This window comes from Peromyscus eremicus, chromosome 10 (genome assembly GCF_949786415.1).
Source record: "Peromyscus eremicus chromosome 10, PerEre_H2_v1, whole genome shotgun sequence".
Taxonomy (NCBI): Eukaryota; Metazoa; Chordata; class Mammalia; order Rodentia; family Cricetidae; genus Peromyscus; species Peromyscus eremicus.
In genome coordinates this window covers 1,335,912-1,359,250 of record NC_081426.1, presented here as the reverse complement: position 1 = coordinate 1,359,250, position 23,339 = coordinate 1,335,912, and the positions used below count along the sequence as shown (strand labels likewise).

General features: G+C 43.3%; 1 protein-coding gene across 2 annotated transcripts in view; it reads right to left on the bottom strand.

Moving 5' to 3' along the window:
* Sptbn1 (spectrin beta, non-erythrocytic 1) overlaps positions 1–23,339 on the bottom strand; it is a 174,225-nt gene that overhangs the window by 98,928 nt on the left and 51,958 nt on the right. Inside the window, exon 1 of one of the 2 annotated variants that reach the window (XM_059275170.1) lies at positions 4,786–5,329. The exons of the other annotated variant lie outside the window; for it this stretch is intronic. Coding sequence (XP_059131153.1) covers positions 4,786–4,894 — 109 coding nt within the window. The 5' untranslated portion in view covers positions 4,895–5,329. Of the gene's footprint in view, positions 1–4,785; positions 5,330–23,339 lie in introns of those variants that run through there. 2 annotated transcript variants of the gene reach the window in all.

Below are 23,339 nucleotides of genomic sequence, written 5' to 3'. Positions count from 1 at the left end.
CTCATGCTGTGGACTTTAAAAAATCTGTTAAGCATGATAACATATTAAAGTTAAGTGCTATGACAATAATTACAATAAGCACATCACTCAAAAACAGGGTGGAGTCACAAATCTATTAGGATTTAATTCTAAGAAACTGATGAAAGGTTTAATTTGATTTAATGATTTGCCCCACAAAGTTATCTGCCCCACAAAACAACATGTCATGCTTCATAAAATCTCTAAAATGTTCTCATATAACCCTACCCCTAACCCTCCTATAAAAAAAAAAAATCATTTGCTGCTGGAGATGGCTTGCTGCTTTGGTAGAGGATCAGGGTTTGGGCTCCAGCACCCACATGGCTCTTAACAACTGTGTAACTCTTGTTCCAGTGATCTAATATCCTCTCTGGCTTCCACAGGCATTCTATGTGCACTTACACACTTACAGGAAAAACACACTCATACACATAAGATAAAAATAAACCCTTGGGTCTGGAGAGTTGGCTCAGAGGTCCAGAGCATTTGCTGGTCTGTAGAGGACCAGGTTCAGTCCCTACAGTCCCTACCCCCCACATGGTGGCTCATAGGCATCTCCAAGTCCAGTTCCAGGGATCCACCCTCTTCTGATGTCTGAGGACCTGAGGCACCATGCTGTGTATACATACATGCAGGGAAAACATTCATACACAAAATAAATCTAAAAAAAAAAAAAGTCATCAATTCTGCTCTCATTATAATGGGAAAGAAATATTGACCATTTCTCTTGAAAACCTTAGGTGTAGACTATCTTCCCGGCAAGCAGATCTAGACTTAGAAATTTTCTTTCTCTAAGGCGAATGAAATGAGGTGAAGCAAATATTTTAAGTCACACAACAAACCAAAAGATTTACTAAAAACTTGGAAGTAAGTATTCTTCTCTGCCCCGTGGTGGTGGCACACACCTTTAATCCCACCCAGCACTCAGGAGACAGAGGCAGGTGGGTCTCTGAGTTAGAGGCCAGTCCAGTCTAGACAGAGTTCCAGAATGGCTAGGGCTACACAAAGAAACCTTGTCTTAAAAAATACATACATGCATACATGATCTTTATGATTCACAGGTATAAAATCATCACTATTCTTTCTCCAAGAGCTAAGAAATTAAAACAGCCAGGGATGGTGGTGGACACCTGCAATCCTAATTTGAAAAGTCAAAATAGAAGGATGAAAAATTTAAGGCCAGACTCATTTACATAGCGAGTTTGAGACCAGCTTGGATTATATAAGTCCCTATCTCAAAAAACGGTGGTTCAGTAGTAGAAAGGCAGGACAGGGAATGAAGGGTTGGTCAAATGACTCAGTAGGTAAAGGAGCTTGTTGAGCAAGACTGGTGAACGGGGGTCAATGCTCAGGACACACGTACAGGGTGAAGGAGGTATCCTGCTCCAAAGAGCTGTCCTCTAACCTTAATACACATGTGCACACACACACCACGTACACACACAATGTAAGTAAATTAATTACTATTTTTTAGATTTAAGAGGCTGGAAAGACAACCCAAAGGACTGGAGTTCAGTTCCCAGCTGTTACTGGGTGGGTGACAACAATCTGTATTTTAACCTCCAAGAAATCTGATGCTCTCTTCACACACACACACACACACACACACACACACACACACACACTATTAAAAAGCAACTCTCAGCATGTAATGAGCATGGAAATGAACTCCCATGGTCTGAAATTCATTATTCTCCTTCTTCACACTAAGACACCTTCTAGGGAAAAACCGCATCAAGCCAGAAGCTGTAGCAAGCTCTTCTCCAGAAAGGCGCTGACTATGGAGTAAGATGCAAAGAAAACAAAGACACTTTCATTTTGATGCTTTTCATCTGGATTCTGCCTTTGCTACAACCTCACTGCCACAGCCAATGGATCAGTGCTCTGGTACGAAAGGCAAGTAAGCAGGAAGAGACCAGCCTAGAGATGAGGGATGCCTGTCTACAAGTCTGGCTGAAAACTTTGAAGGAGTTAGAAGAGAAAGGCCATAGGATAAGGCCATTTACAGGAGTCCCTGAATGCCAAGCTTAAGAATCTGCAATTTTTCTCATACAATAAGCACCAGAAAACACAGTGGGAGAGTTACAAGGAAGAAGCTGGCAGATGAGAAACTAGAGGAAGGTATCATGAACTTCTATTAACTAGTTTTCTAAGCATGAGGCTGATTTCAGTTGTTTCAACTTTCCTCTCTTATCTAGAAAAGAAAACAACAACAAAATGAATCCATTGTATAAGACACCAATGGACCTGAAGAAAGTGATAATTTAATTCGGCAGGTGGAAAAAGGAAAGGAAACTGTACTGGTGGTTAAGGTTAGAGTTCAGAGGTTCAAGACCCTGACCTCTCTTATGCCATGAACCTAGGTGTCATAAAAAAGCAAGTGAACAAGCACAACAAAACCAGTATCTCTCAGTCATTCCTTAAACAATTAATGTTTCCCCCGCCACACTTATTCACTGGCCCATAAATCTCTACACACTATGTTATCTAAATAGACCAGATCCCTCTTAATATCAGACCGCTGCTAGCAGAGCTAACCCCAATCAACCACATCCAGCAAAATATATAGTAACATACCTCCACAAAATGAAAGCATTTCCCAGCCACAGATGCTAAATACATAAATTCTATACAGAGCATAAAAAGAAAAAAAATCATACATTGGGTGACAAGAATTAAGAAAGATCATACCCAGGAGTATAAAGGCAGACTCCTCAGCACGCACAAAATTAAGTCAGCACATAGAATCTATGTTATCAAAAATAAACGTCTACAAGAACTACAAATATTAGAACACCACACTAAGGGCTAATAGCAGAGAAAAGTTTAAACCACAACCTGTTTTATTTCTTACTAGGACACTGTTGGAAGTTAGTGATCCTAATGTGACCCACCCTATTTGAAAGTCAATTCACCCTTTCTCAGTTCCTCAACACAGGTGGTTTTCTGTTATAGAAATACCAACACTAAACTTATGCAACTCAAAACCACAGTATTTAAAAATAAAGTTATACGGAGCTAAAGCAGGGGACAAAGGTCATTTCTGAAAAATCTATGTATTTACCACCCAACTTAATGCCCACCATTTCTTATGAGATTTCCTTGAGGAAAAATAACATGAACTAAAATATCCAGGACGTTTGTGTGATTTTTTTTAAATGTTTCCTTGTCCAGAGGACAGTTAAGACATTTCCTGTGTGTAAGCTCCACCCTGCTCAGTGAGCAGTTTACAACCACACTTAACCCTTTTAGAATAACAGCCTTTTGTTATGGGTGGGTCTGGGAGTGCATTCCACACACATTATCTTTTTATATTTTCTACTGATTTTTTTTCCCCCTGAAACTACACAGCATGGACAGGCTAAAGAAAAGCGCTGAGTTTTCTGACTGAACCCCACAGGTGCTTCTCCTTGGCCCAGGCCAAAGGAAAAGGGAGCATTCTGAGCTCCTCAGATTGTACAGTACTGTAGGACTCCTAAAAGACCTAGAAAGTCAACGTGTTTTCTATTTTACTACTTGCAAGCTCCCTCACCTAAGTTTTCAAAGGGAAAAAAAAAATTCCATCTTCAAAGATTCAAGGAGATGCAACCAAAGACTTAGTTGATTCCCTAGTAATAATGACCTACCTCTTAGCCGCTGAAGGAATGCAGCAGCACCTAGCAAATGTTTAAAGTCATATCCTGTTCTGCCTCATTTTAAAAAAAGTCAATGCTGTCAACTACTTCACAAGACAAGCAAACCAATGAATGAAATGCATCATCCCTTCCTAATGAAAACATACTAGGGCAAAGCTGTTTCCTTTCTTACGTCCTGGAAGGAACCATTTAGGCCACAGGGTTAAAATAAGAAACATAGAGTCTTCGCATAGTCTTTATAGTACTAGAGCTATTCCTGTCTATTACCTGACTCTACAGGCTTCCCAGTACAAGCTCTGTTTTCAGCTCCGAATCTTTTTTTTCTTCCTCACATATAGGCTGAGTCGCTGACCATGGCCTGCTGGCTGGTCAGAGACGGTCCAGGGCTACAGACAGAAACACAGCACACTACTGCATTGCCAGGATCTGGTTCTTCATAAAAACGTGTGCAGTAAAATACTGGATGTATTCAATCTTTTGAGCCTGGCACAGACTCCAGAAAGTGCCTGTAATTGATCCAAGTAATCCAACCCACAGGCCTGGAATGACAGTAAGTGGCTTTTATTATAAATTGCATAGCCCACCAAACTGATGGGAAAGCTCTCCCCCAACACAATACATCAAAAGTTAAAATTCGGCTTCAGAACTAAAACTGTAATTTACCAAAGACTTATGAACAAAAAGACCACTCCCCCCGCCCCTTTGCTATTGTTCTACTGCACTGGGTCCGGAGCAGTGCACTTTACACCTTCAAGTGCTCCCAGAGGTAAGAGGCTGGGAGTTGGAAGTTAAAGAGGCGGTCTGGAACCAAATACATACTAATGGATCCATTAACATTAATCTCCCCAAATCGGAAGAGTGTGTGTATACAACTGGAAGTGGGATACCTCACAACTAGCGCCTAGAACCAAAAGGAGAGGAAAAACTCCAAATGGTGGCTGTGCTGGAGTCTGGAGTAGTGTAAGCAACTGCCTCCTTTAACGCCTCAATGAGGCTCTCACAGCCAACCTGAGGCCGTGTGGCGGCTATCTTCACTGGGGTCCCAACCATATGGCAGAAATAAAGCTTGAGAAAGCACCAGGGTACTTTCGGAACACCCCCAGGCAGGCCTGGCCTTTGGCAGGGGACTCACCTTGGAGCTGTTTGAATCTCCCTTCCAGTTGGTTGTAGTTGTAAGGCACCTGCCCGGTGTAGGCCGGCGACAGTGGCCCAGAGATGCTGGACGTCCTCTGCAATTCCATTATGCCAGACCTAACGTCCAGGCCGGCTGCACGGTAGGAATCCGCTCCGGCCCCCTCCTACCCCCATCCAACGCCCAGCAGCTTCCGCGGCTCCGCTCCCGCCCAGGAGAAAGGGCTGGACCTCAAGCCAGCCGCATTCCGGTCGGTCGTCGGTCGGAAATGGGTGCAGCGTGATCTGATAGAAAGTTGGCTGCAGAGTCCACCTTAGCCCGGTCGAGTTACCACCCCGGCATCTAATCCCCTGTGGATTTCCTTCCTTGTGTGGCCCTTGCCTGGAAGCTAGAAATAAATTACCCAAGAGGGAGGAGGGAGGAGGAGGAAGAAGAGAAGGAGGGAAAGAAGGAAGGAGGCACGATCCTACTGGAAAATATTTTAAATATGGCCAACCCTAAGCACGCTGCGCTTCTGCTCACACAGCAGCGCACACCTCCCGCCCGCCTGCCCGCCCGCTGCCGGTTTGTAATTTAATCGGGAGCTGCGGTGAGCTGCGCGGTGATGTCACCTGATTAGCATAACAGCATGGAGCAGGAAACGCAGGCCGAATCACGCGGAGGGGCGCACGCAGGCCGACCCTGCAGACCCCGACCCGCGCGGCCAGGCCCCACAAAGCTGCTGGAATTACTACGTTTGTTGAGTGGCCCCGCCTAACGGAAAAGTCTCCGATTACTATCACTTGAAAAGGGGTGCAGGGCCCAGAGGCAGGTCAGAGCCCCGCAGCCCTGTGCACCTGGGCGCAGGCAGCCACCGCGCGGGCGCCAACCGCGAGAGCGGCCCAGCCCGGCGCCACCGTAAGTAAAACAAAGTCAGTCTGGGCACCCTGCAGGGTACAGCCCGCAGAAATGAGAACTAGGCCCGCTGGAGAATCTCGGCAGACTAGCTGCCATTACTGCATTACATTTCTGAGGTGATGAGCCCTGTTAGTAACTTCGTGCAAGGAAGATTTATCCAAGCACCGCGGTGCAAAGCATTATGGGAGGTACACAGGTAAACACCACTCAGAATCGGATCCTGAGAACTTGACATTCCTGGGAAAGAGAACAGCAATCACCTTTAAATCTTACTTTGATTTGTTTACCGACACCTCTAAACTTTTGGTTCTTCCTAGTTGCTTCTCTCGCCCACGTCTACCAAAAAGAAAGCCTATGTAGACAATAACGTGATCAAAATGTATCCATGGTTAATAATTGGCTCTAGTCCTATCCTCTTCCCACTTCCCCCCTCACAATAACTGGCAGATAAATGATAAACTTGTCATTTCCAGCTTGAAACCCTGTAGCAATCACTACACAAGGTAATTTCAGCACAATTAATGCTCGGGTTTGTGGAAGGTAGATCACGAGTTAAACTAACCTGGTCTGCACATAAATTCCAGACCAGCTAGCACTACACTGCAAGGTCCTAATTCATTTCTTCCTAAAGGACACCAGTGTGTACAGAAGAGGTAGCCTGAGCCTCACTTTAGTTCACAGAATGCTGCATCCTGACAGGGATAGAGATAATGGCAAAGCCTGCTAACTACCTACTTCTGAACAGTCCCAACTCCTTTTAGCTACAGAACTGTGCTTTTAATATATCTACAGTGTCAATTTTTGGCTCCCAAGGCAGGTCTAACCATAAGACATTTTTACATTCAAGATGTAGAAGATAGTCTAAAGCCCTCCTATTTCTGCTGATGGTAACTGAAGCTAGACAAGACAGCAAAATGCTATGTCTTAGAAGACACTCTTGGTCTAAGATTCTCAAAACCTAACTTTGGAGACAGCCAAGCTTCCTCATTACTCTATGGTCTTATAAGAAACCCTGAACTCTCAACCTAAGCTGTTAATACTGATAAATAATACTTATCTCTACAAAGCCACCAAAGCTGGATACTCTTCAAAATATGGCATATTTTTCAAAGCTCACCTATCCACGCAATCTCACTCCCATCACATCAAGACTACAAAGTATAACGGGGATTACTTCGAGGAGGATCTCTTAACAGACCCCACTTCTCTGTTAAATATACCAACGATACGATGAGTACTCTGACTGTCCAGCTATAGCACAGAAAACGAGATTACAAAGTGATCTGCCAGCTGATAACATTTTTTTTTTTTTTAAATTTTAAGCCACTTAATGAAGAACTTGTGAGTCAACACTCAGCTATCATCCTTTCAAGCTCTCTGGTATGGGGAAGTACATTAAATGAACTTTCTAATTAGCCAGGTTACATGCAGTGTAATGGAAAGGCCACACTCAGTCCTAAAGAGCTGAGCTAAACTACACAGAGTGAATGTATCCAAGTACCAGAAAGAAAGGTTTTGAGGCTGAAGAAGGGTTTAGTAACCCCATAGGAACATCCATTTGGTGGGATGGGGCCAAGTGAAAACAGGACACCACTCTACAGGCCCTGACTACTTCTAACTCAGTAGCTGAGGGAAAGTAGAGGACAGCCAGAGACATTATTCCTCCACTATCAGGTGAGCTGCATTTATAGCATTCAGTATGTGCTAGGCCCACACTACTTTTTTTTTTTTTAAGGATTCAAAGATAACTGGGAGAGTTGCTAGACAAGTAGTATGGGACAAATTACTGGCTAATAGTCAAATACTAAAGAGTTCAGAGAAGAAGGAAGCCACACCTAGTTAGGAAGGGTCAGGAAGAACCCCAGGATACATTGGCATCTGGACTTGTCCCTGGAACACAGGTAGATAGCCAGTATCCTGGAGAAAAGATGAAGCATCCTTATGTAACTGCCAGAACAGGCAATGTGACTGACCAGTTGGAGCACAAAGGAACTTTGGGAGAGAAGCATGAAAACAAGCTAGAATCAAGCATGGGCCTGAAGAATTTTAAGCCAGAGGAGAACAGGGTCTGCCCTGGGCTCCAGCAGTGATTAACTTGGCAGATAAGAGGGACTGGAGGCAACAAGACTTTGGATGATTACTGCAACCATCCAGGTCAAAGGACCTATTAGGGTGTGGCAACAGGATTAAAAGGAATGGACTGATGCAAGCATTCCCCTTCAGAACTCGTGTCAACCAATCGAATGTGGGAAGTTCAAAGGATAATCAAGAATGATCGGCATTAGAGCTGGCGGGGGGGGGGGGGGGTATTAAAAAGAAGGAATGATGAACATTTCCTTCTGGCAGGCCAACTGAGTCACCTGCAACACCACCAGGTGACATGTCCACAGTGGTCAGGGATGGAGAAGGAGAGGTCAAAGCTGAAGCTACAATCTGGAGCACAGAGGGAACAGTTGATTTAGTAGGGTTACATCTAGCAAGTAGCTAAGTAGGGATCTGGGGGAGATATAGCCTTGGGGGGGGGAGGAGGAGGAGGAGGAGGAGGAGGAGGAGGAGGAGGAAGAAGAGGAAGAAGAAGAAAACAACAACAGTGGATGACTGTAGCTATAGCTCAGGGGTACTAGAATCCACTCCCAACACAGCCAAAACTGCAAAAAAAACCACAATAAAGGGAGACACCCAAGAAAAAAAGGAGAGGAACAGCATCATATACTACCAAAGGGACTGGGAAATAAGACAGACAGTAAGCCACAGGTGGATTAGGCCAATGGGTCAGAACCAGTAAAAGCCTGGTTACCTGAAGGAATAAAGAGAAGAGGCAATACAGACTTGTAAATGACATCAAAGAGCCAGGCAAAGAGACCCTGAGCAGGACCCAGGCAAGCTTGATGTCTGCAGGAGTTTCAGGTAGCCCTGAGTCAGCACAAGTAGGAAGAGGAAGTTGAGAAAATGGCTCAAGGGTGGAGCCATCAGCCTTAGCCAAGAGGAGGCACATGTTTGGTGAGGGGAAGGGTGATGTTCTGAAGAGGAAAAGAACTTACAGAAACTCTGTCTTACCTGAATGAAGTAAAAGGTCCAGGGTCTAGCCCCCAGTTTTGTTTATAGTGATCTCAGAAGTAGAATCTCCAAGACCCTAACTAATGCAGGAAAACGTGGCATGTCAATGGGAACATTAGAGGAGAGAGTTTCAGAATGTTCACCCATCTTTCTGTAGTAATAGATTGTACAATTTAGTTCATCTCATTTTTTTTCTCAACTAAACATTGTCACTGCTCACCCAGGTCAGGGGGGCAACTCTGATAAATGGTTGTACCTGTCTTCTAACTACAGCCAGATTCTATGCAGCTATGACTGGCATGGTAGCTACAGGAACAAAACAACTCAAGCCCCACATAGGCTGCATCTGTGATAAAAGGTGATCTGTAGACAGAAGCAATTAGAAGCATCAGGGCATGATAGAAGGGCATTTAGTGCATATGTTCATCCTAACACCCAAGCGCCACCAACAAACTTCATAATTTTGTGTATTGGCTTCTAACTTTCTTGGGGCCTCATAGTCCTTATCCATAAACCAAACAGGTTGGAATCTATAGTCATAAAATTTTCTGTATCCTAAAAGTGTTCATCTGTGACATGAGTGCTCAAGTTTGGGTTTCAGTTGTTATAACTTTAGTCTCAATTACCAGTCTTCATATACAATGAATGTTCCTTGTAATGGTTGAAATGAGAACAGCCTCCACAGGCTCACAGATTTGAATGCTTGGTCCCCAGTTGGTAGAACTGTTTGGGAAGGATTGTGGGGTGTGGCCTTGTTAGAGGGAGTGTGACAAGTTGGCTTTGAGGTTTCAAAAGCCCAAGCCATTCCAGTCAGACCTCTCTCTGCCTTGTCCTTGTGGATCAGATGTGAGCTCTCAGTTACTGCTCCAGCACCCTTCCTGCCGAGGGCCATGCTCTCACCTCCAAGGATGGTTATAGACTCACCCTTTAGAACAGTAAGCTCCAAAAAAACTCTTTCTTCTCTAAGTTTCCTTGGTCACAGTGTCCCTTAACAGCAATAAAAAAGTAGCTAGCACAGTCATAAAGCTACCATCAACTTTGTAGCTTACAAAATGTTTCCATGGGCTGGGTGTGTGATGCTGACCTTTAATCCAGCACTTAGGAAACAGAGGAGGTGGATTTCTTTGAGTCTGAGACCACCCCTGTCTACACAGAGATCCAGGCTAGACAAAGTGACATAGTGAGACCCTATCTCAAAAACTGAAAAAAAAAAAGTTTCATATAAATTTTCTCAAGTGACTAACCCTATGGTGTTGTCTCCAGTTTACATTCAACACATGAGTTTTCCTTACCCAGGGCTGTCTAGCTGGTGAGTAGCAGAGCCAAATGGTTCATCCTCAGGCTAATCAAGTCCAGTATACTCTCCAGAGCTTTGTTTCTTCACTATTCTTAGAGTCTATCTCATCTACTAAGTAGTGGTTTCTAAGCTTTTTAGAAAAGCTGGAAGGCTGTATCAAGGTAAGCCTAAAATCCATGCACTCCACACACAAACCTCTACAACATCTATGTTAAGTCAGAACTAGACATATTCTTACTAGTTCACACAAAACTTGCTACTTTGAGAGCTCTGTTGTGAATGGGATTTGTTTTATTTGGTTTTGTTCCTCTTTTCATACTTGATGGATCTGCACAATAAGATTCTATAGGTTTTAGCATGTGCACTGTGAATGAGAACACAGGGCTGAGATTAAGCCTCTGCTCTGAGCCTTTGTGCTGTCCTGCGGTGGGGAGATGAATGCTTTTCCTGCATCACACAAACTTGAAAGGGTAAACTCTGGATGTTCATTTCCTGAAAGTCCAAACATTAACAAGACTGAAGATGTCCGGGAGAGGATGGTCAAATGCTAAAATGTGACAGGCATTTGTACACATCTAATCCCAGGATTTAGAAAACTAACCCCAGAGCTGAAAGTGGGACCAAGAAAATGAGGTTTCACATAAACAGTTTTGCTGAGTTCTTTGATGCTTTACACTACCATTTCCAGATTTGCCTTTCATTTTTTTTTTTCTTTTTTTAAGAAAGGGTTGCACTCTGTAGCCAGGCTGACCTGGGATTCAATGATCCTCCTGCTTCAGCCTCCTGAGTGCTAGGATTACAAGTGGGAATCACTACCCCAGCTGCATTTCATTCTTCATTACTGTCAAATCCCTGTGACAGATTATCACAGACAACTTCCCTGGAGCATTTCCTTTCAGTAAACAGGAATACTATTACTAAAATCCTTCTTCCATTAGTGTGTGGGTCAGGGAAGCAGGCCCAAATCACGCCCCTGCATCTACACCCTGGGAACACCACTCTACCTTTCTGCCTCATACCAGTTCTTACTGCCTTACCTCTCTGGCCTACCTACTCCATTAACTAGTCACACAACCCATTCCCTTCTGCTTAACCATTCAAACTTCCTTTAAGAGCAGGCAAGGTGGCTCAGCAGGTAACAGTGAGGGCCTGCCTGATGACTTGCATTCAACATCAGGGACCCACATTTGGGAAAGAGACAGCCCCCCTCCCAAGTTGTCCTCTGACCTCAACACATGTGACATTATGTGCTCAATCATGTGCATCTACACACACACACACACACACACACACACACACACACACACAGAGTAATTTAAAATTTTTCTTGCTTTATTACTATAAAACAGTAATTCACAAAGCATGAACACCAGACAGACTATGAAGCAAGTTACAAAAGGCCCATGTTTCTACAAAGGCTAATGTTTCTTTGGGGCCAGGCTGTCAAATTTATACTTCAGGATTCAGAATTTAGGATAACTACAAGAAAAACTGAAAGAAAAGTTAAAGGTGTTTTTCCATTGGTAGCAATTGCTAGCTCTATTCCTCAGAGGTGTGGACTATTCTCATTCGCTCACATTCCTCCCATACCCTTCGTGCACAAGCAGAATCAAAATCATCTAGTCATACAACAGAATACGAAATACCAGAGCACAGCAAACCTAATTCCAGCCATTTTCTCCCTCTGCCTGTCTATCTCGTTCTACTGGTCATATCAGAACTGATCTCACTACTGCAAAGAAAAACAATAAGTTACACTAGTAACAAGCACCAGGGAAGGAATGCAGTCTACTGAGCCTTCTACCCTAACCAAACTTATCCGTGTCATTTGTTATCGCACCTGGCAAAACTTCCTTATATAGGCAAAAGAACATCCCAGGCCAGAGGCCCCGCCTTTGGCAAACAGGTGTTGCTAAGCTAGTGAATATATTACCAGTTGGTGAGAGACCTGGACCCTCCCCTCCAGGCACTCTGTAAGGGCAGAGAGTGTCTGGGGAATGTAAGAGGGGCTAGGCCTGCTCTTGCCCAGAATTTTTGGTTTTCTTTTGACCTACAACACAGAGGAGAAAGGCTGATGCATACTGAATGCATAGTATTCAGAGCTGTGAGGACAAGTTTTAGGAGGGGCTTAGGGGGGCATAGCTTGAAAGCAAATAAGAAAGGGGGTATAAATCTGTTCTTCCTGAAATAAGTGTTCTGACCCTGCCCTTGGGTATTCACACCCACTTTAACCTTTCCAGGGACTGTAAAGAGAAAAGGTAAGGGAACCACACCGAACAGGCACTGGGAAGGGTGGGGAGAAAGACAAGAAGAGTGTGACAGGGGCCAGGCCTTAGCATCAAAACAGGCCTCACACCACCTTGTCTGCCGAGAGCCAAAGTTAACCCGTCCCAGCAGCCCTCCCCAGGCCATTACACCAGTGTGTACTCCTCTGCAGGCAGGCACACTGGGAAGTAAGCTTGAGAGATGCAATTACTGTAACCAGTGACAGGTCAGCAACAGAGACAGTGATAGCTACAGTCAGCATCATTTCAAATGGATCTACACCTGGGTTTGTCCTCTCTGCTGGGAAATCTAGTGGAGTGGTTTTCCTACATAAATGTTCTATGTTCCTATGTGATTTTAATGTTGTTCCTAACCAAATCTCTGTTGATATGTGTCATGCTAATATGAGAATGTGGGTTTCTGTTTATTAATTAGAGATAGGAGTTATTATCTCTTGCTCTTTGAAAACAGACCCAGTTGCAGGGACAGGAAACATGTGTAACCCTGGCATGCTAGCATCGCAGTATCTTTAGGATGCATTCATTTCTTCCTCCACCTGAGCTTCTGACGATCTCTCAATGTGATAACACAGCCTCCTGCCCACAGGATTTTGCTAGGCAGACACTCACTGAGTCCAGGGTCTAAATAATTCATGGATGGCCCTGTTACTCAGGAGCACCAAGGCACGCCAGCTGCCTCTTTGATGGGAGCCTGGCTCCAGGTTTTAATACTATTAGGTACTTTGGAGACTTCCTCTAGAAAATATTACAATACTTTTCTCCTATTTTAAGCAAGGTAATTTCCTGTTGGTAATTTCCAGTACACATGACTTTTATTTGAAAGAGGACAGGTGCCCAAGTAAATAAGTAGGAAGAAAGTGGTGTCCTCAAACAAGCTTCCTACTCAGGATGCTCCGGTGATAAGGGCAAAGCAGCCTGCCCTCTTCCAGCCTACTCCAGCACCTGCCTCAAGCTTCCCAAGCCTGCCCCTGCTGCTCCTTCGTCTCTCAGTTTATAATCTAACGATCCTTCAAGAACAGCTCAAAACTATCATCTGTTGTTGTATAATCTACAGCTCCCCCTCCTCCAGGAAGGCTTCCCAGATCACACCAGCCGTGATACTGATTCTTTCTTTCTCAAAGAGCCTACACTGGAAGCACCAGCTTCCCCTCTTTCTGTCCCTACCATAGTCTTAGATCATTACTTACCTCTTCTTGTGTGCCAGTCTTGTCTACTTAGTTAAAATAAAGGAAGTGCACCAATTCTAAGATTCAAGCAGAGTAAAATGTGGAGTCTATTCTCAGTTTCTGATACTAGCTGTGCAACCGTAAGCTGGACTCTTAGCTTGTCTAATACTCTTCCTAAAATCAAGAGATCTGAAAGAGAAGAATCTCAGGTCTCCTAGATATGATGTTCTTACAGTTCTATCATAAGCTGCTTTGGGACACTAAGAACCATGTAGCTCTTTCAGAATCCTCAATAGGAACAAGGGCAAAGGTTCTGTAGTAGAGCTAGCCCCACAGGGTACACTGCAGAGCCTGCTCTACCCTGTGTAACACGGTAGTCCACACCTCAGTCCTTCACATTTATAAAACAAACTCCTCAGGTGACAGAAATTCCTTTTCAAAATCCATCTATCTAAACAAATCATCTTATCTACACATTATCAAAATGAGGCATGAAGCTGTATGTCAAGATACAAAATAAGGTTATTGGCATGCTGAAGGTTGAAAAGCAGGTCTTCTGGTTCCTGTTGTCTCTTCAACAAGTCCAGGGTAAACAGGAAAGTATAGAAAGCTGACAGAGGAAGGGGCGGGAATTTCTCACAGGAATCCATCAGCAAAGTAGGCCCAGGATCTAAATTTCCAGAAAGCTCATTATAATCCAACAGCACCAGAGAGCCAGCCAACTCACAAAGCAGCAGAGGATTGATAATCTTTGTGTCCCTTTATGGTGAACTTGAACCAGCTCAAAGAGCTGAAGCCCTGCAGCACCAGCAGTTTCCAACTTATCTCCAGGGCATCCTTTTGGCCTAGCTGAGGAACATGGGTCCCTAACAGACTCTACTGTTCAAAGACCCCATTGACGGGTTTTCTGTATTGACCTGACTTTGCCTGTATTGTTCTTAGGAAGTCCTGCAGGTGCTGATCATCTTTTTAATTACCATCTACCCAGAAAAGCACGATTTGAAACCACAACGATGCCCTCTCTCTTCTAGTCATCCATTTCTTTACTGACAGGGTCTCAAGCAGCCCAGGCTAGCCTCAAGCTTACTGTGTAGTCGAGGATGGTGTAGATGTTCTGATTCTCCTGTTCCTACCTCCGAGTGCTGAGATTACAGGCATGAGCAGGCATTTCCAGTTTATGTGATAATGGGGGTCCAACTTACGGCTCTGGCCATGCTAGGAAACACTGAACTACTACCTCAGCCTCCCATTATCCTCACTTAAATCATCTTTTTTGTTTTGTTTTTCGAGACAGGGTTTCTCTGTGTAGCCCTGGCTGTCCTGGAACTCACTATGTAGACCAGGCTGCCCTCAAACTCACAGATCTGCCTGTCTCTGCCTCCTGAGTGCTGGGACTAAAGGCGTGCGCCACCACCGCCCGGCAGGGTTCACTTTGTAACAAAACAAAACTAGGAAAGTACTGCTCCACTTACATAAAACAGCAATCCAACTCACAGAAACAGACAGAAAATGTAGAGTGCCTGGAGCTGGGTGGAGAGGAAATGGAGAGTGATTGTCTAGCTGTCCCTCATTTTTACAAGATTAAAATGGTCCAGACATCTGTTACATAACAGTGTGTGTGTAGCTAATACTAATGAAAGGTATACTTTTGGCTATTAGTTTTGAACACAATTAAAAATTAAGTTTCAATAAAGACAGAGGGAAACACACTGCTGGGCAGGGGACCTACAATCACACGCTCCTAACGTGTTCTCAAAGCTGTCAGCCGATCCCTCTAAGTCCTGTTTTCCAACCTGAAGAAATAAGAACTTGACTGGGAATCCTGCCAAAGCTCATTTTTATAACAAAAGGCCTCATAAATTAGTTACTGACTCCAAATTGCCTCCGAGCATCACACTTGGGTGGAGTGCCACTCGTCAGTCATTACTAATGTCAGGGCTTGTGATCTCTACATTAAACTGTTCAAATCTTTATTTTCTAGTCAGTATCTTTGAGACTGATATCCAAAACACAAAGGAGAGCAACTGATATTTCAGACACAGGAGCATCCCATCATACTGAAGCAAACATATATTAACAGTATAGTTGTGTGTGCATGAACAGGAAGGCTTGTGTGTGCACGGGATTACCTTGGTAGATGTTAGATTAGTTTTCCTTACTCTGAGGGTTTTGTAACACCCCATTATCAACTTCTCTGAAATACTAAGACTTGCCCACCCAAATAATGAACACCGATATCTCATCCAAGTGGGTACCTACACAATTTGCTATTAGAGATAATTTTAGGGTATTAAAAACTCATGAAGCAATGGCCCAAGATTCTTATTGATCAAAAAAATCATACTTGTAGTTGGCCTATTGAAAATTATGAAGTGGCAAATGGCAAAAATCATTACACAGGAAAGAGGTCTGTAATTTCAAGTGATTACGATCAGTTACACAGGTTCTTGTTAATGACACTTTACAACAGCCTGCATTTCTGACTCATCAAACAGAAAACATAACAAGAAAAAATTCCATGAGACTTGAGTAAGACTCCTAGATCATTTCTTACTTCATCCCCCACCATCCAAGGTCAAAGGGTGCTACCACTGTCTACCAGCACGCAACTCACTCCTCGCCAGTTACATAGAAACCACTGGAAAAGAGTCCAAAATTCACCTTGGTAACAAAACAATGTCAGCTTGCTAACTCCTTAGAATATCTCACACCACTAACTCATTTTCAGTGCTGGCATTTAACACCCAGGCCTTTGAGCATGCTAGGTAAACACTTTACACCTACACACTGCCCTCCATAGAAATGCTTGGTATAATGTCTGCTGTTTTCTTAGAGCGCCCTCCCCCTACAAACTGATCTTGCTTCTGTGCTTGACAGTCAGATACAGAAAGAAAATACACTGTAAGGCACCCCACTCTCAATGCACGACCTTCCTCTAAAGCTCTCAAGAAAGGTTTTATAACTCAACCACCACAGATACCACAAATGAGACACACAAGCTATCTCAGAGTCTTCCTCATAATTCTCTGAAATGAGGTAATTGTAGGGAGAGGTGCAAGGTCATTCAGAAATTAAAGGCTATTTGAATATCTATGGAATATTAATAGCAAGAAAGGCAATTTACAAGAGGGCTGGAGAAGGCAAGTCAAAGGCACCAGAGGCTTTCAATCTGCCTCTGATTTACATGACTAGATGCTGGGGCAAATAAGTACCTGATGCAGAAAGTCTCAACTGGAATATGTAAAATAAGGAATAATGCCTCCTATCAAAGACTGCTATTAATACTACAGCATTGTTTACAATGTTCTCCAAGATGAACGAGATCCACAAATTTTAAGTACTATAAATAATCCTCCCAAAAATCTGTTCATATTCCTTTTTTATCATCCTCTGATGCCAAGCTTCAGCTATCTCAACAAAAAGAAACACATATCAAAGCTAAATTACCCCCACCAAAGGCAAGTATGTTCCAGCAAGAGCTAGCCTGTTCAACTAGGATTTTTCTATACTCAGTGTTCCTCTGTCTTCCTCCAACCTCAGTCATCTGGTTGGGGGAAGGGGAGAAAAATCAATGTAGCAAAGGTTTAAAGCATTTTGTTCCATTTCTTCCTCGAATCATTGTCTCTTAAATTTAGGAGCACACAGGATCACTCTAAGTACAACCTGCAAATCTAAACAGAGAAGGCCAAATATAGAGACCACGCTGAATTTTTTTTTTCATTAAAAATTAAAGTCACAGGGCTGAAATACAGCTTGTTATGTATCTCTCAGTGGTAAACGGGCTACCCAGCCTGTGCAAGTCCCAGGGTTCAACCTCAAGAACTGCCAGAAACAAAATGTTTAAAAGTCCCAAACCAAAAAAAGTCTTCTTCTGTGCTTTTCCTACCTCGTGAAGTAAGAATTGAGTCATAAATGCCCTCTGAACACCACAGCAAACAAGGCCAAAGGGCATCAGTATCTTTAGGCCATCAGAACACGCGCCCTTTAATGCTTCTGCCTTCCCAAGGGACTTCTAATCCTGCCACCTTGCATTAAGGTAATATTCTCAGTAATATGCCTCTCTGAGGAGGGAGACAGAGCTCTATCTTCAAAAGATTTATTTCCAGCCAGGCATGGTGGCACATGCCTTTAATCCCAATGCCTGGGAAGCAGAGGCAGGTGTATCTCTGAGTTTAAGTTCACCCTGGTCTACAAAGTAAGTTCTAGGAAAGCCAGGGCTACACAGAGAAACCTTGTATCAAAAAACGAAAACAAAACAAAAAAGATTTGTTTTCAAGATGAGACGTGGTATGTTACCACCTTAGTGTCTGTGTGTATAAACTAAGCCAGGCACCTTCCACAGTACTGTGAGTTCTCAAAATGATCCCACAAGATAGACAGTACTCGTGTCCTGTAGGAGAAGCTTACCTACTCCCTCACAGCCAGTAACTGGCAGGGCAGAAATCTAATGTAAATCCAGGACTCTGGGGCCACTCTCCCTTAGCGTCAGTCTTGAGTTGAACATTTCTAGATGCCTGCCAAACCTAGAAAGGTCTGGAAGCTTTGGCCATAAGAGGATTTCCCAAAGGCACCTGCACAGTCAGACTGAAAATCTGTACTATTTCTGAAAGCTGCAGAGAGTATAGACAAATGTGAAAATGGGATATAATCCTAAAACTAAATATAAAATGTAAGTAAGTGTACCCAAACAGTGATGTTTGCCGATTTATTTACCCTAATAGCTCACAAAATCCTCTTGTGCCCCAACACCTAGCATGCCTATATGCAGAACCAGGCTCCTGGTCCCCTTCCTCCCTCTCATCCACTCCACAGCCCTTGCAGAGCAAGTCTGAGGGTCCAAAACTCAGTACTTTAAGACCCGTTGTTGCCTGAGGAGTGGAGAAGGAGTGGAGTGTCTCCGAATACTATTTCAGATTTGGAGGTGGGGTTTTCAAGGCTTGTTTCACCCAGGAGTGTTGGCGGGGGGATGCTGGTCTCCAGACACTGCTGCATACCAGGAGCTGGATCAAGCACCGTGGTTGGTAAAATCTAAAAGGAACTGTCTCCTGAAGAAACACAACAGTCTCGTAAATGCCCTCCCTCCCTCGGGCCTCTCCTCTCTCTGAGACAGATGTCAGATCCCACTGTCCCCAGGACTTCACAAGTGGTTCTCACCATGTGACCCCCATTCACTCCCCCAGCCTGGAATTCCCTTCCATGTGCTGATGCTGCCTCTCCTCTGTGAGGACAGAGCTCCTCTCAAGATGGCTGGTTCTTCCAATGATAACCACAGTGCCTGGCACAAAGCAGACACTGAGTATTATGCTCATTCATGCCATTCACTAATAAATTGGCTAAACCAGTAAGATTCTGATGCACAAAGCTAATAAATAAAAAACCTACTTTGCTGTACTTTGAAATGTACCTGTTAGAACAGACTATTCTAATGGCATTAATAAAATCTAATTATCTGACCAACACTGGCATTTTTAAAAGCAGAACAGAAAATATCACAGGAGTTCATGGAACACCAGTAAACAGTACTTGGTAAATTTGAAGTAGGTGCACATGCACAAACGCATCCATAAAAATACATTTATCTACCAATGAAATTACCAATATAATCCTGGTAATGTGATCAAAAATTGTTTCTTTCAAAATGGTGAAGCATTTTGAAATCAATTGTGATTACTCTGAAGTCTCTTCATTTAGCTTATAAAACAAAAACATCATCCTCCCTTGTAAAACCTAGTCTGAGTGTGCCAATTAAGATGGCTTCCTAAATGGGGGAAGTTAAAAACAAAAACACCTACACATGGGAATGCCTGAAGATTACAGCTGATTAAATTCACAAGAGAACTGCACACCTGTTAATACCACAGTTGGGTTTTAGGTTTCACATTGGTATCAGGTCATCCTTAAGCCCCACCTCCTCTCCATCCTGTATTTCTTAAGGCAGTCTTGAATACCTCTAAATTATTTACAAGCATCCACACCAACACTGGCCTTCCTTTAGATGTCTGGAACCAGAGTACAGTTCCATGAAAGGTGTGCTTAGGGGCTTGGCAGAACCTGGAATCACACACTAACCTGCAGCAGAGCAACTAGCTAGTTCTGGGTATAAACCTGTGTGTGTCGACAGTAGACATATAAAGAACTAAGTGACCTGGTGTGGAAATTTATTTCTCCAACATCAGGACCACAAACAGTTTCAGGACCCATGGCACTGTCACAGATACATCCCTGACTAGAGAATAAAACCACAGGGCAAAGCTGGCTAAATGACATACTGTTATTACTGCAGGCTTAGGTGGTGGTTCTTGCTATCTGCCACAAGGGGAAAAAGGCTTCATTTACACAGTAGCCTCACAATGACAATACACTCTGCTCTGCTGTAGTCTACAGCAGCTTGTAGCCAACAACCTTTGGCTATTACAGCAAAAGGAGATATTCTAAGGATCCAATTACAATGTGCCATCCTCGTCATGCTTGGCCACCAAATATCTTATATTCTCGTCACAGTGGAGAATTACAAGAGGAAAACAGAGGCTATACTTGTAAGAATTAGCCATTAAATTCTTAACCGCAAAGCAGACAATGGAGGTGCACACCTTTAGTCCTAGCACCTGGGAGGCAGAGGCAGGCCAATGTCTGTGAGTTCCAAGGCTACAGTGAGACTCTGTCTCAAGAAAAATGAATCAATTAATTCTCAAACTTCAACTGCTCACTTCTAAGAGCCTAATAAGACATTTTGAAAAGATGGTAAAGTGCTCTGTTCGTGAGACTCCTTAAAGCATTCTCTTTCAGGAAATATGGAAAGTAAAGAAGCAAATATGGGAAAGCAGCAAAGAGACAGGAACCTTAAGGAAGATTGGTCAAAGGACAATTTAATACTTGTGACCCTCAGGAGCAAAAGCTCGGCACTTTTTTTTTTTTTTTTTTGGGTTTTTCGAGACAGGGTTTCTCTGTGTAGCTTTGCGCCTCTCCTGGAACTCACTTGGTAGCCCAGGCTGGCCTTGAACTCACAGAGATCCGCCTGGCTCTGCCTCCCAAGTGCTGGGATTAAAGGCGTGCGCCACCACCGCCCGGCAAGCTCGGCACTTTTAACAGAAAAAGAGGCAGAGGTCAACATGACAGCCTATCTGCTCTACAGTGTAATGGGCCACACCTGCTTATAGACCAATGCTTCCAAGAGCATCTGTTGACCTCACAGTAGATAAAGCAGATACTGAAGAAATTAAACTCTAAAACAATTAATCTTTGATGGGGGAAAGGTTAAACTCCAGACTCTGACATCAAAGTGGCCTTGCTTCTGTTCTTTTACTAAAGGCAAGGTACCTTTCTTAGTCCAGGTTGCCAAAGCAGCAAACCATTGACTGCATGGCTTAGACAATGCACAGGAGTTGCTTACAGTTCTCAGTGTAGAAGTGAGGATCCTAGCACAGCCATGTTCTTTGTGAAAGCCTTCTCCCTGGTTTACAAATATCCTCTTGTAGCTGAAGTTTCTCTGATCCTGCCTGGCCTGTGGTTGGGACGAATCTCTCCCACCTGTATCCTGCAACTGCTTGGTCCCAAGTAAACACACAGAGGCTTATATTATTTACAAACTGTATGGCCTATGGGCCAGGCTTCTTGTTAGCTAGCTCTTAAAATTTAACTCAGTCCATTTCTATTAATCTATATGTTGCCATGTGGCTGTGGTGTGATGTCTGCTGGCATCTTGTTCCTTGGGCAGAGGGCTGGTGTCTGCTTTCACTTTCCTTTCTTCTCCTCTCTTTCCAGTTTGAATGTCCTGCCTAACCTTATTCTGCCTCACCATTGGTCAAACAGCTTTATTTATCAACCAATCAAAGCAACACATATTCACAGCATACAGAATGACATCCCACAGCATCCTCCTGTATTTTCAAAGAATAGATAAAAAGGTCTTGTATCATGGACACTAGTCCCAACCTTAAGGCTCTTCCCTCACAATTCAATCACCTCCCAGCTCCACCTTTTAACATTATCATATTGGGAACTAGGGTTTCAGCTAACAATATGAAGTGGAATACAGATATTCAGTATGTATCCTTTTTAATCATGTATATAGAAAATTCTCAAAAGATTTTCATCAAGCTTGGCTTTTGTTTATTTTTGGGGGTAGGAGGGTTAGTCTTTTTAAGACAGGGTTTCATTATGTAGTCTTATTAGCTGGAACTCACTATGAAGACCAGACTGGCTTCAAACTTGCTGAGTCCTCCTGCTTCAGCCCCCACAGTGCTGGAGATTACAGGTATATACTACTGTGTCTAGTTTGCACAGAACTTCTAAAAGAATTCTCATCCCTGGGTGGAGTGGGAAAGAGTCTGAGGAAGAAAACACTTGTTCACTTCTGAAAGCTCATGTTTTTCTGTTCTTCGGTGCATGCATTCATAATGTACAATATAAACTGTAATTATTTTATAATGCATTTTAAAGTCAAATTCTCAGATACATAGAATTAACTCTTTTGATAGATGTGGTGGTTTGAAAGAACATGGCCCCCAAAGGAAGTGGCACTGTTAGGAGCTGTGGCCTTGTTGGAGGAAGTGTGTCACTGTGGGGGCGGGCTTGGAGATTTCTTTTGTTCAAGCTTCCCTCAGTGTGACTTTCAGTCAACTTCCTGTTGCCTGCCTATCAAGACTCTCAGCTCCAGCACTATGTCTGCCTGCATGCTGCCATCGCTCCCCACCATGATAACAGACTGAACCTCTGAAACTGTCAGCCAGCCCCCACAATTAAATGCTTCCTTTTCAAGAGTTGCCATGGTCATGGTGTCTCTTCACAGCAAAATAAAAACCCTAACTAAGACAATAGGTTTCATGAAAGTTATAGGGCAGTTTTCACAAATGATGTAATAGCAGCTCTGACTAGGAATGAGTTATTTAGTTTGCCAACTGCTCACTTACTGACTGCATTTGGATTTGCATGAGGTGCTAAAGGAATGCTAAAAGAAATACTGTCCATTGCCACTGTCTCTAAGAACTGACTCATCAGCTAGAGAAAATATAGATAGAACTACTTTGAGCACATACCTGAAACTAGTAATGCCTAGGGTACCTGATACAGATTATCAAACACCAAGGAGGTTTATCAAAGAGAAAAGTTCAGCATGAGGCACATAGGAAAATGGCTTTGATTCATGGTATTGGGGCTCAGGCTGGAACTGGAGAGCAGTGGGGTTTCCTAAAGATTTACTGGGTGGTCTAATGTAGTGAGGGAGGGGCTGAGCCCTGACAAAGGTTCCAACATTGCTTGGACTCCAGTCTATCTGCTTTCTTGAGATGGCTGTGAAATAATCTTGTAGCCATCAGAGCAGCCTCACATACATACTCAAGAAATCTTCAGAGTCTGTGGGAAGTTAAACTTGGATGGCAAAATTCTTACCACAGTCACCCAATAGCAGTATCAGCACCTGATTATGTCACTATTTTAGACTTCTGAGAATTCACAGGCTTTCAGCAAAGAAGTCAAATTCAAGAGCTTAGCAAATTCCCTTGATGTTAATGAGAAAGAAGTGGATGCCTTTTGCAACCATAGGATGAGCAGACTTGAATTCAGGTTCTTAGAAAGTACAGTAACACTTTTATATAATACTCATACTCACTGCTTGATAGCTTGGCTCCTTTTTTTTTTTTTTTTTTTTTTTTTTTTTCTTTTTAGACAAGGGTTTTCTTTGCAGCCTTGGTGACCTGGCATTCAGTATGAAGCCCATGCTGGCCTTACATGTGTAGTAATACTCAGGCTTTAGCTCTACAAGTGCTGGAATTACAAGCATGCATTGTCATATCTGGTGCCCACTGTTCAATTTTATTTATTTATTTACTTTTAGTGTTTTAGAGACTGAAACTC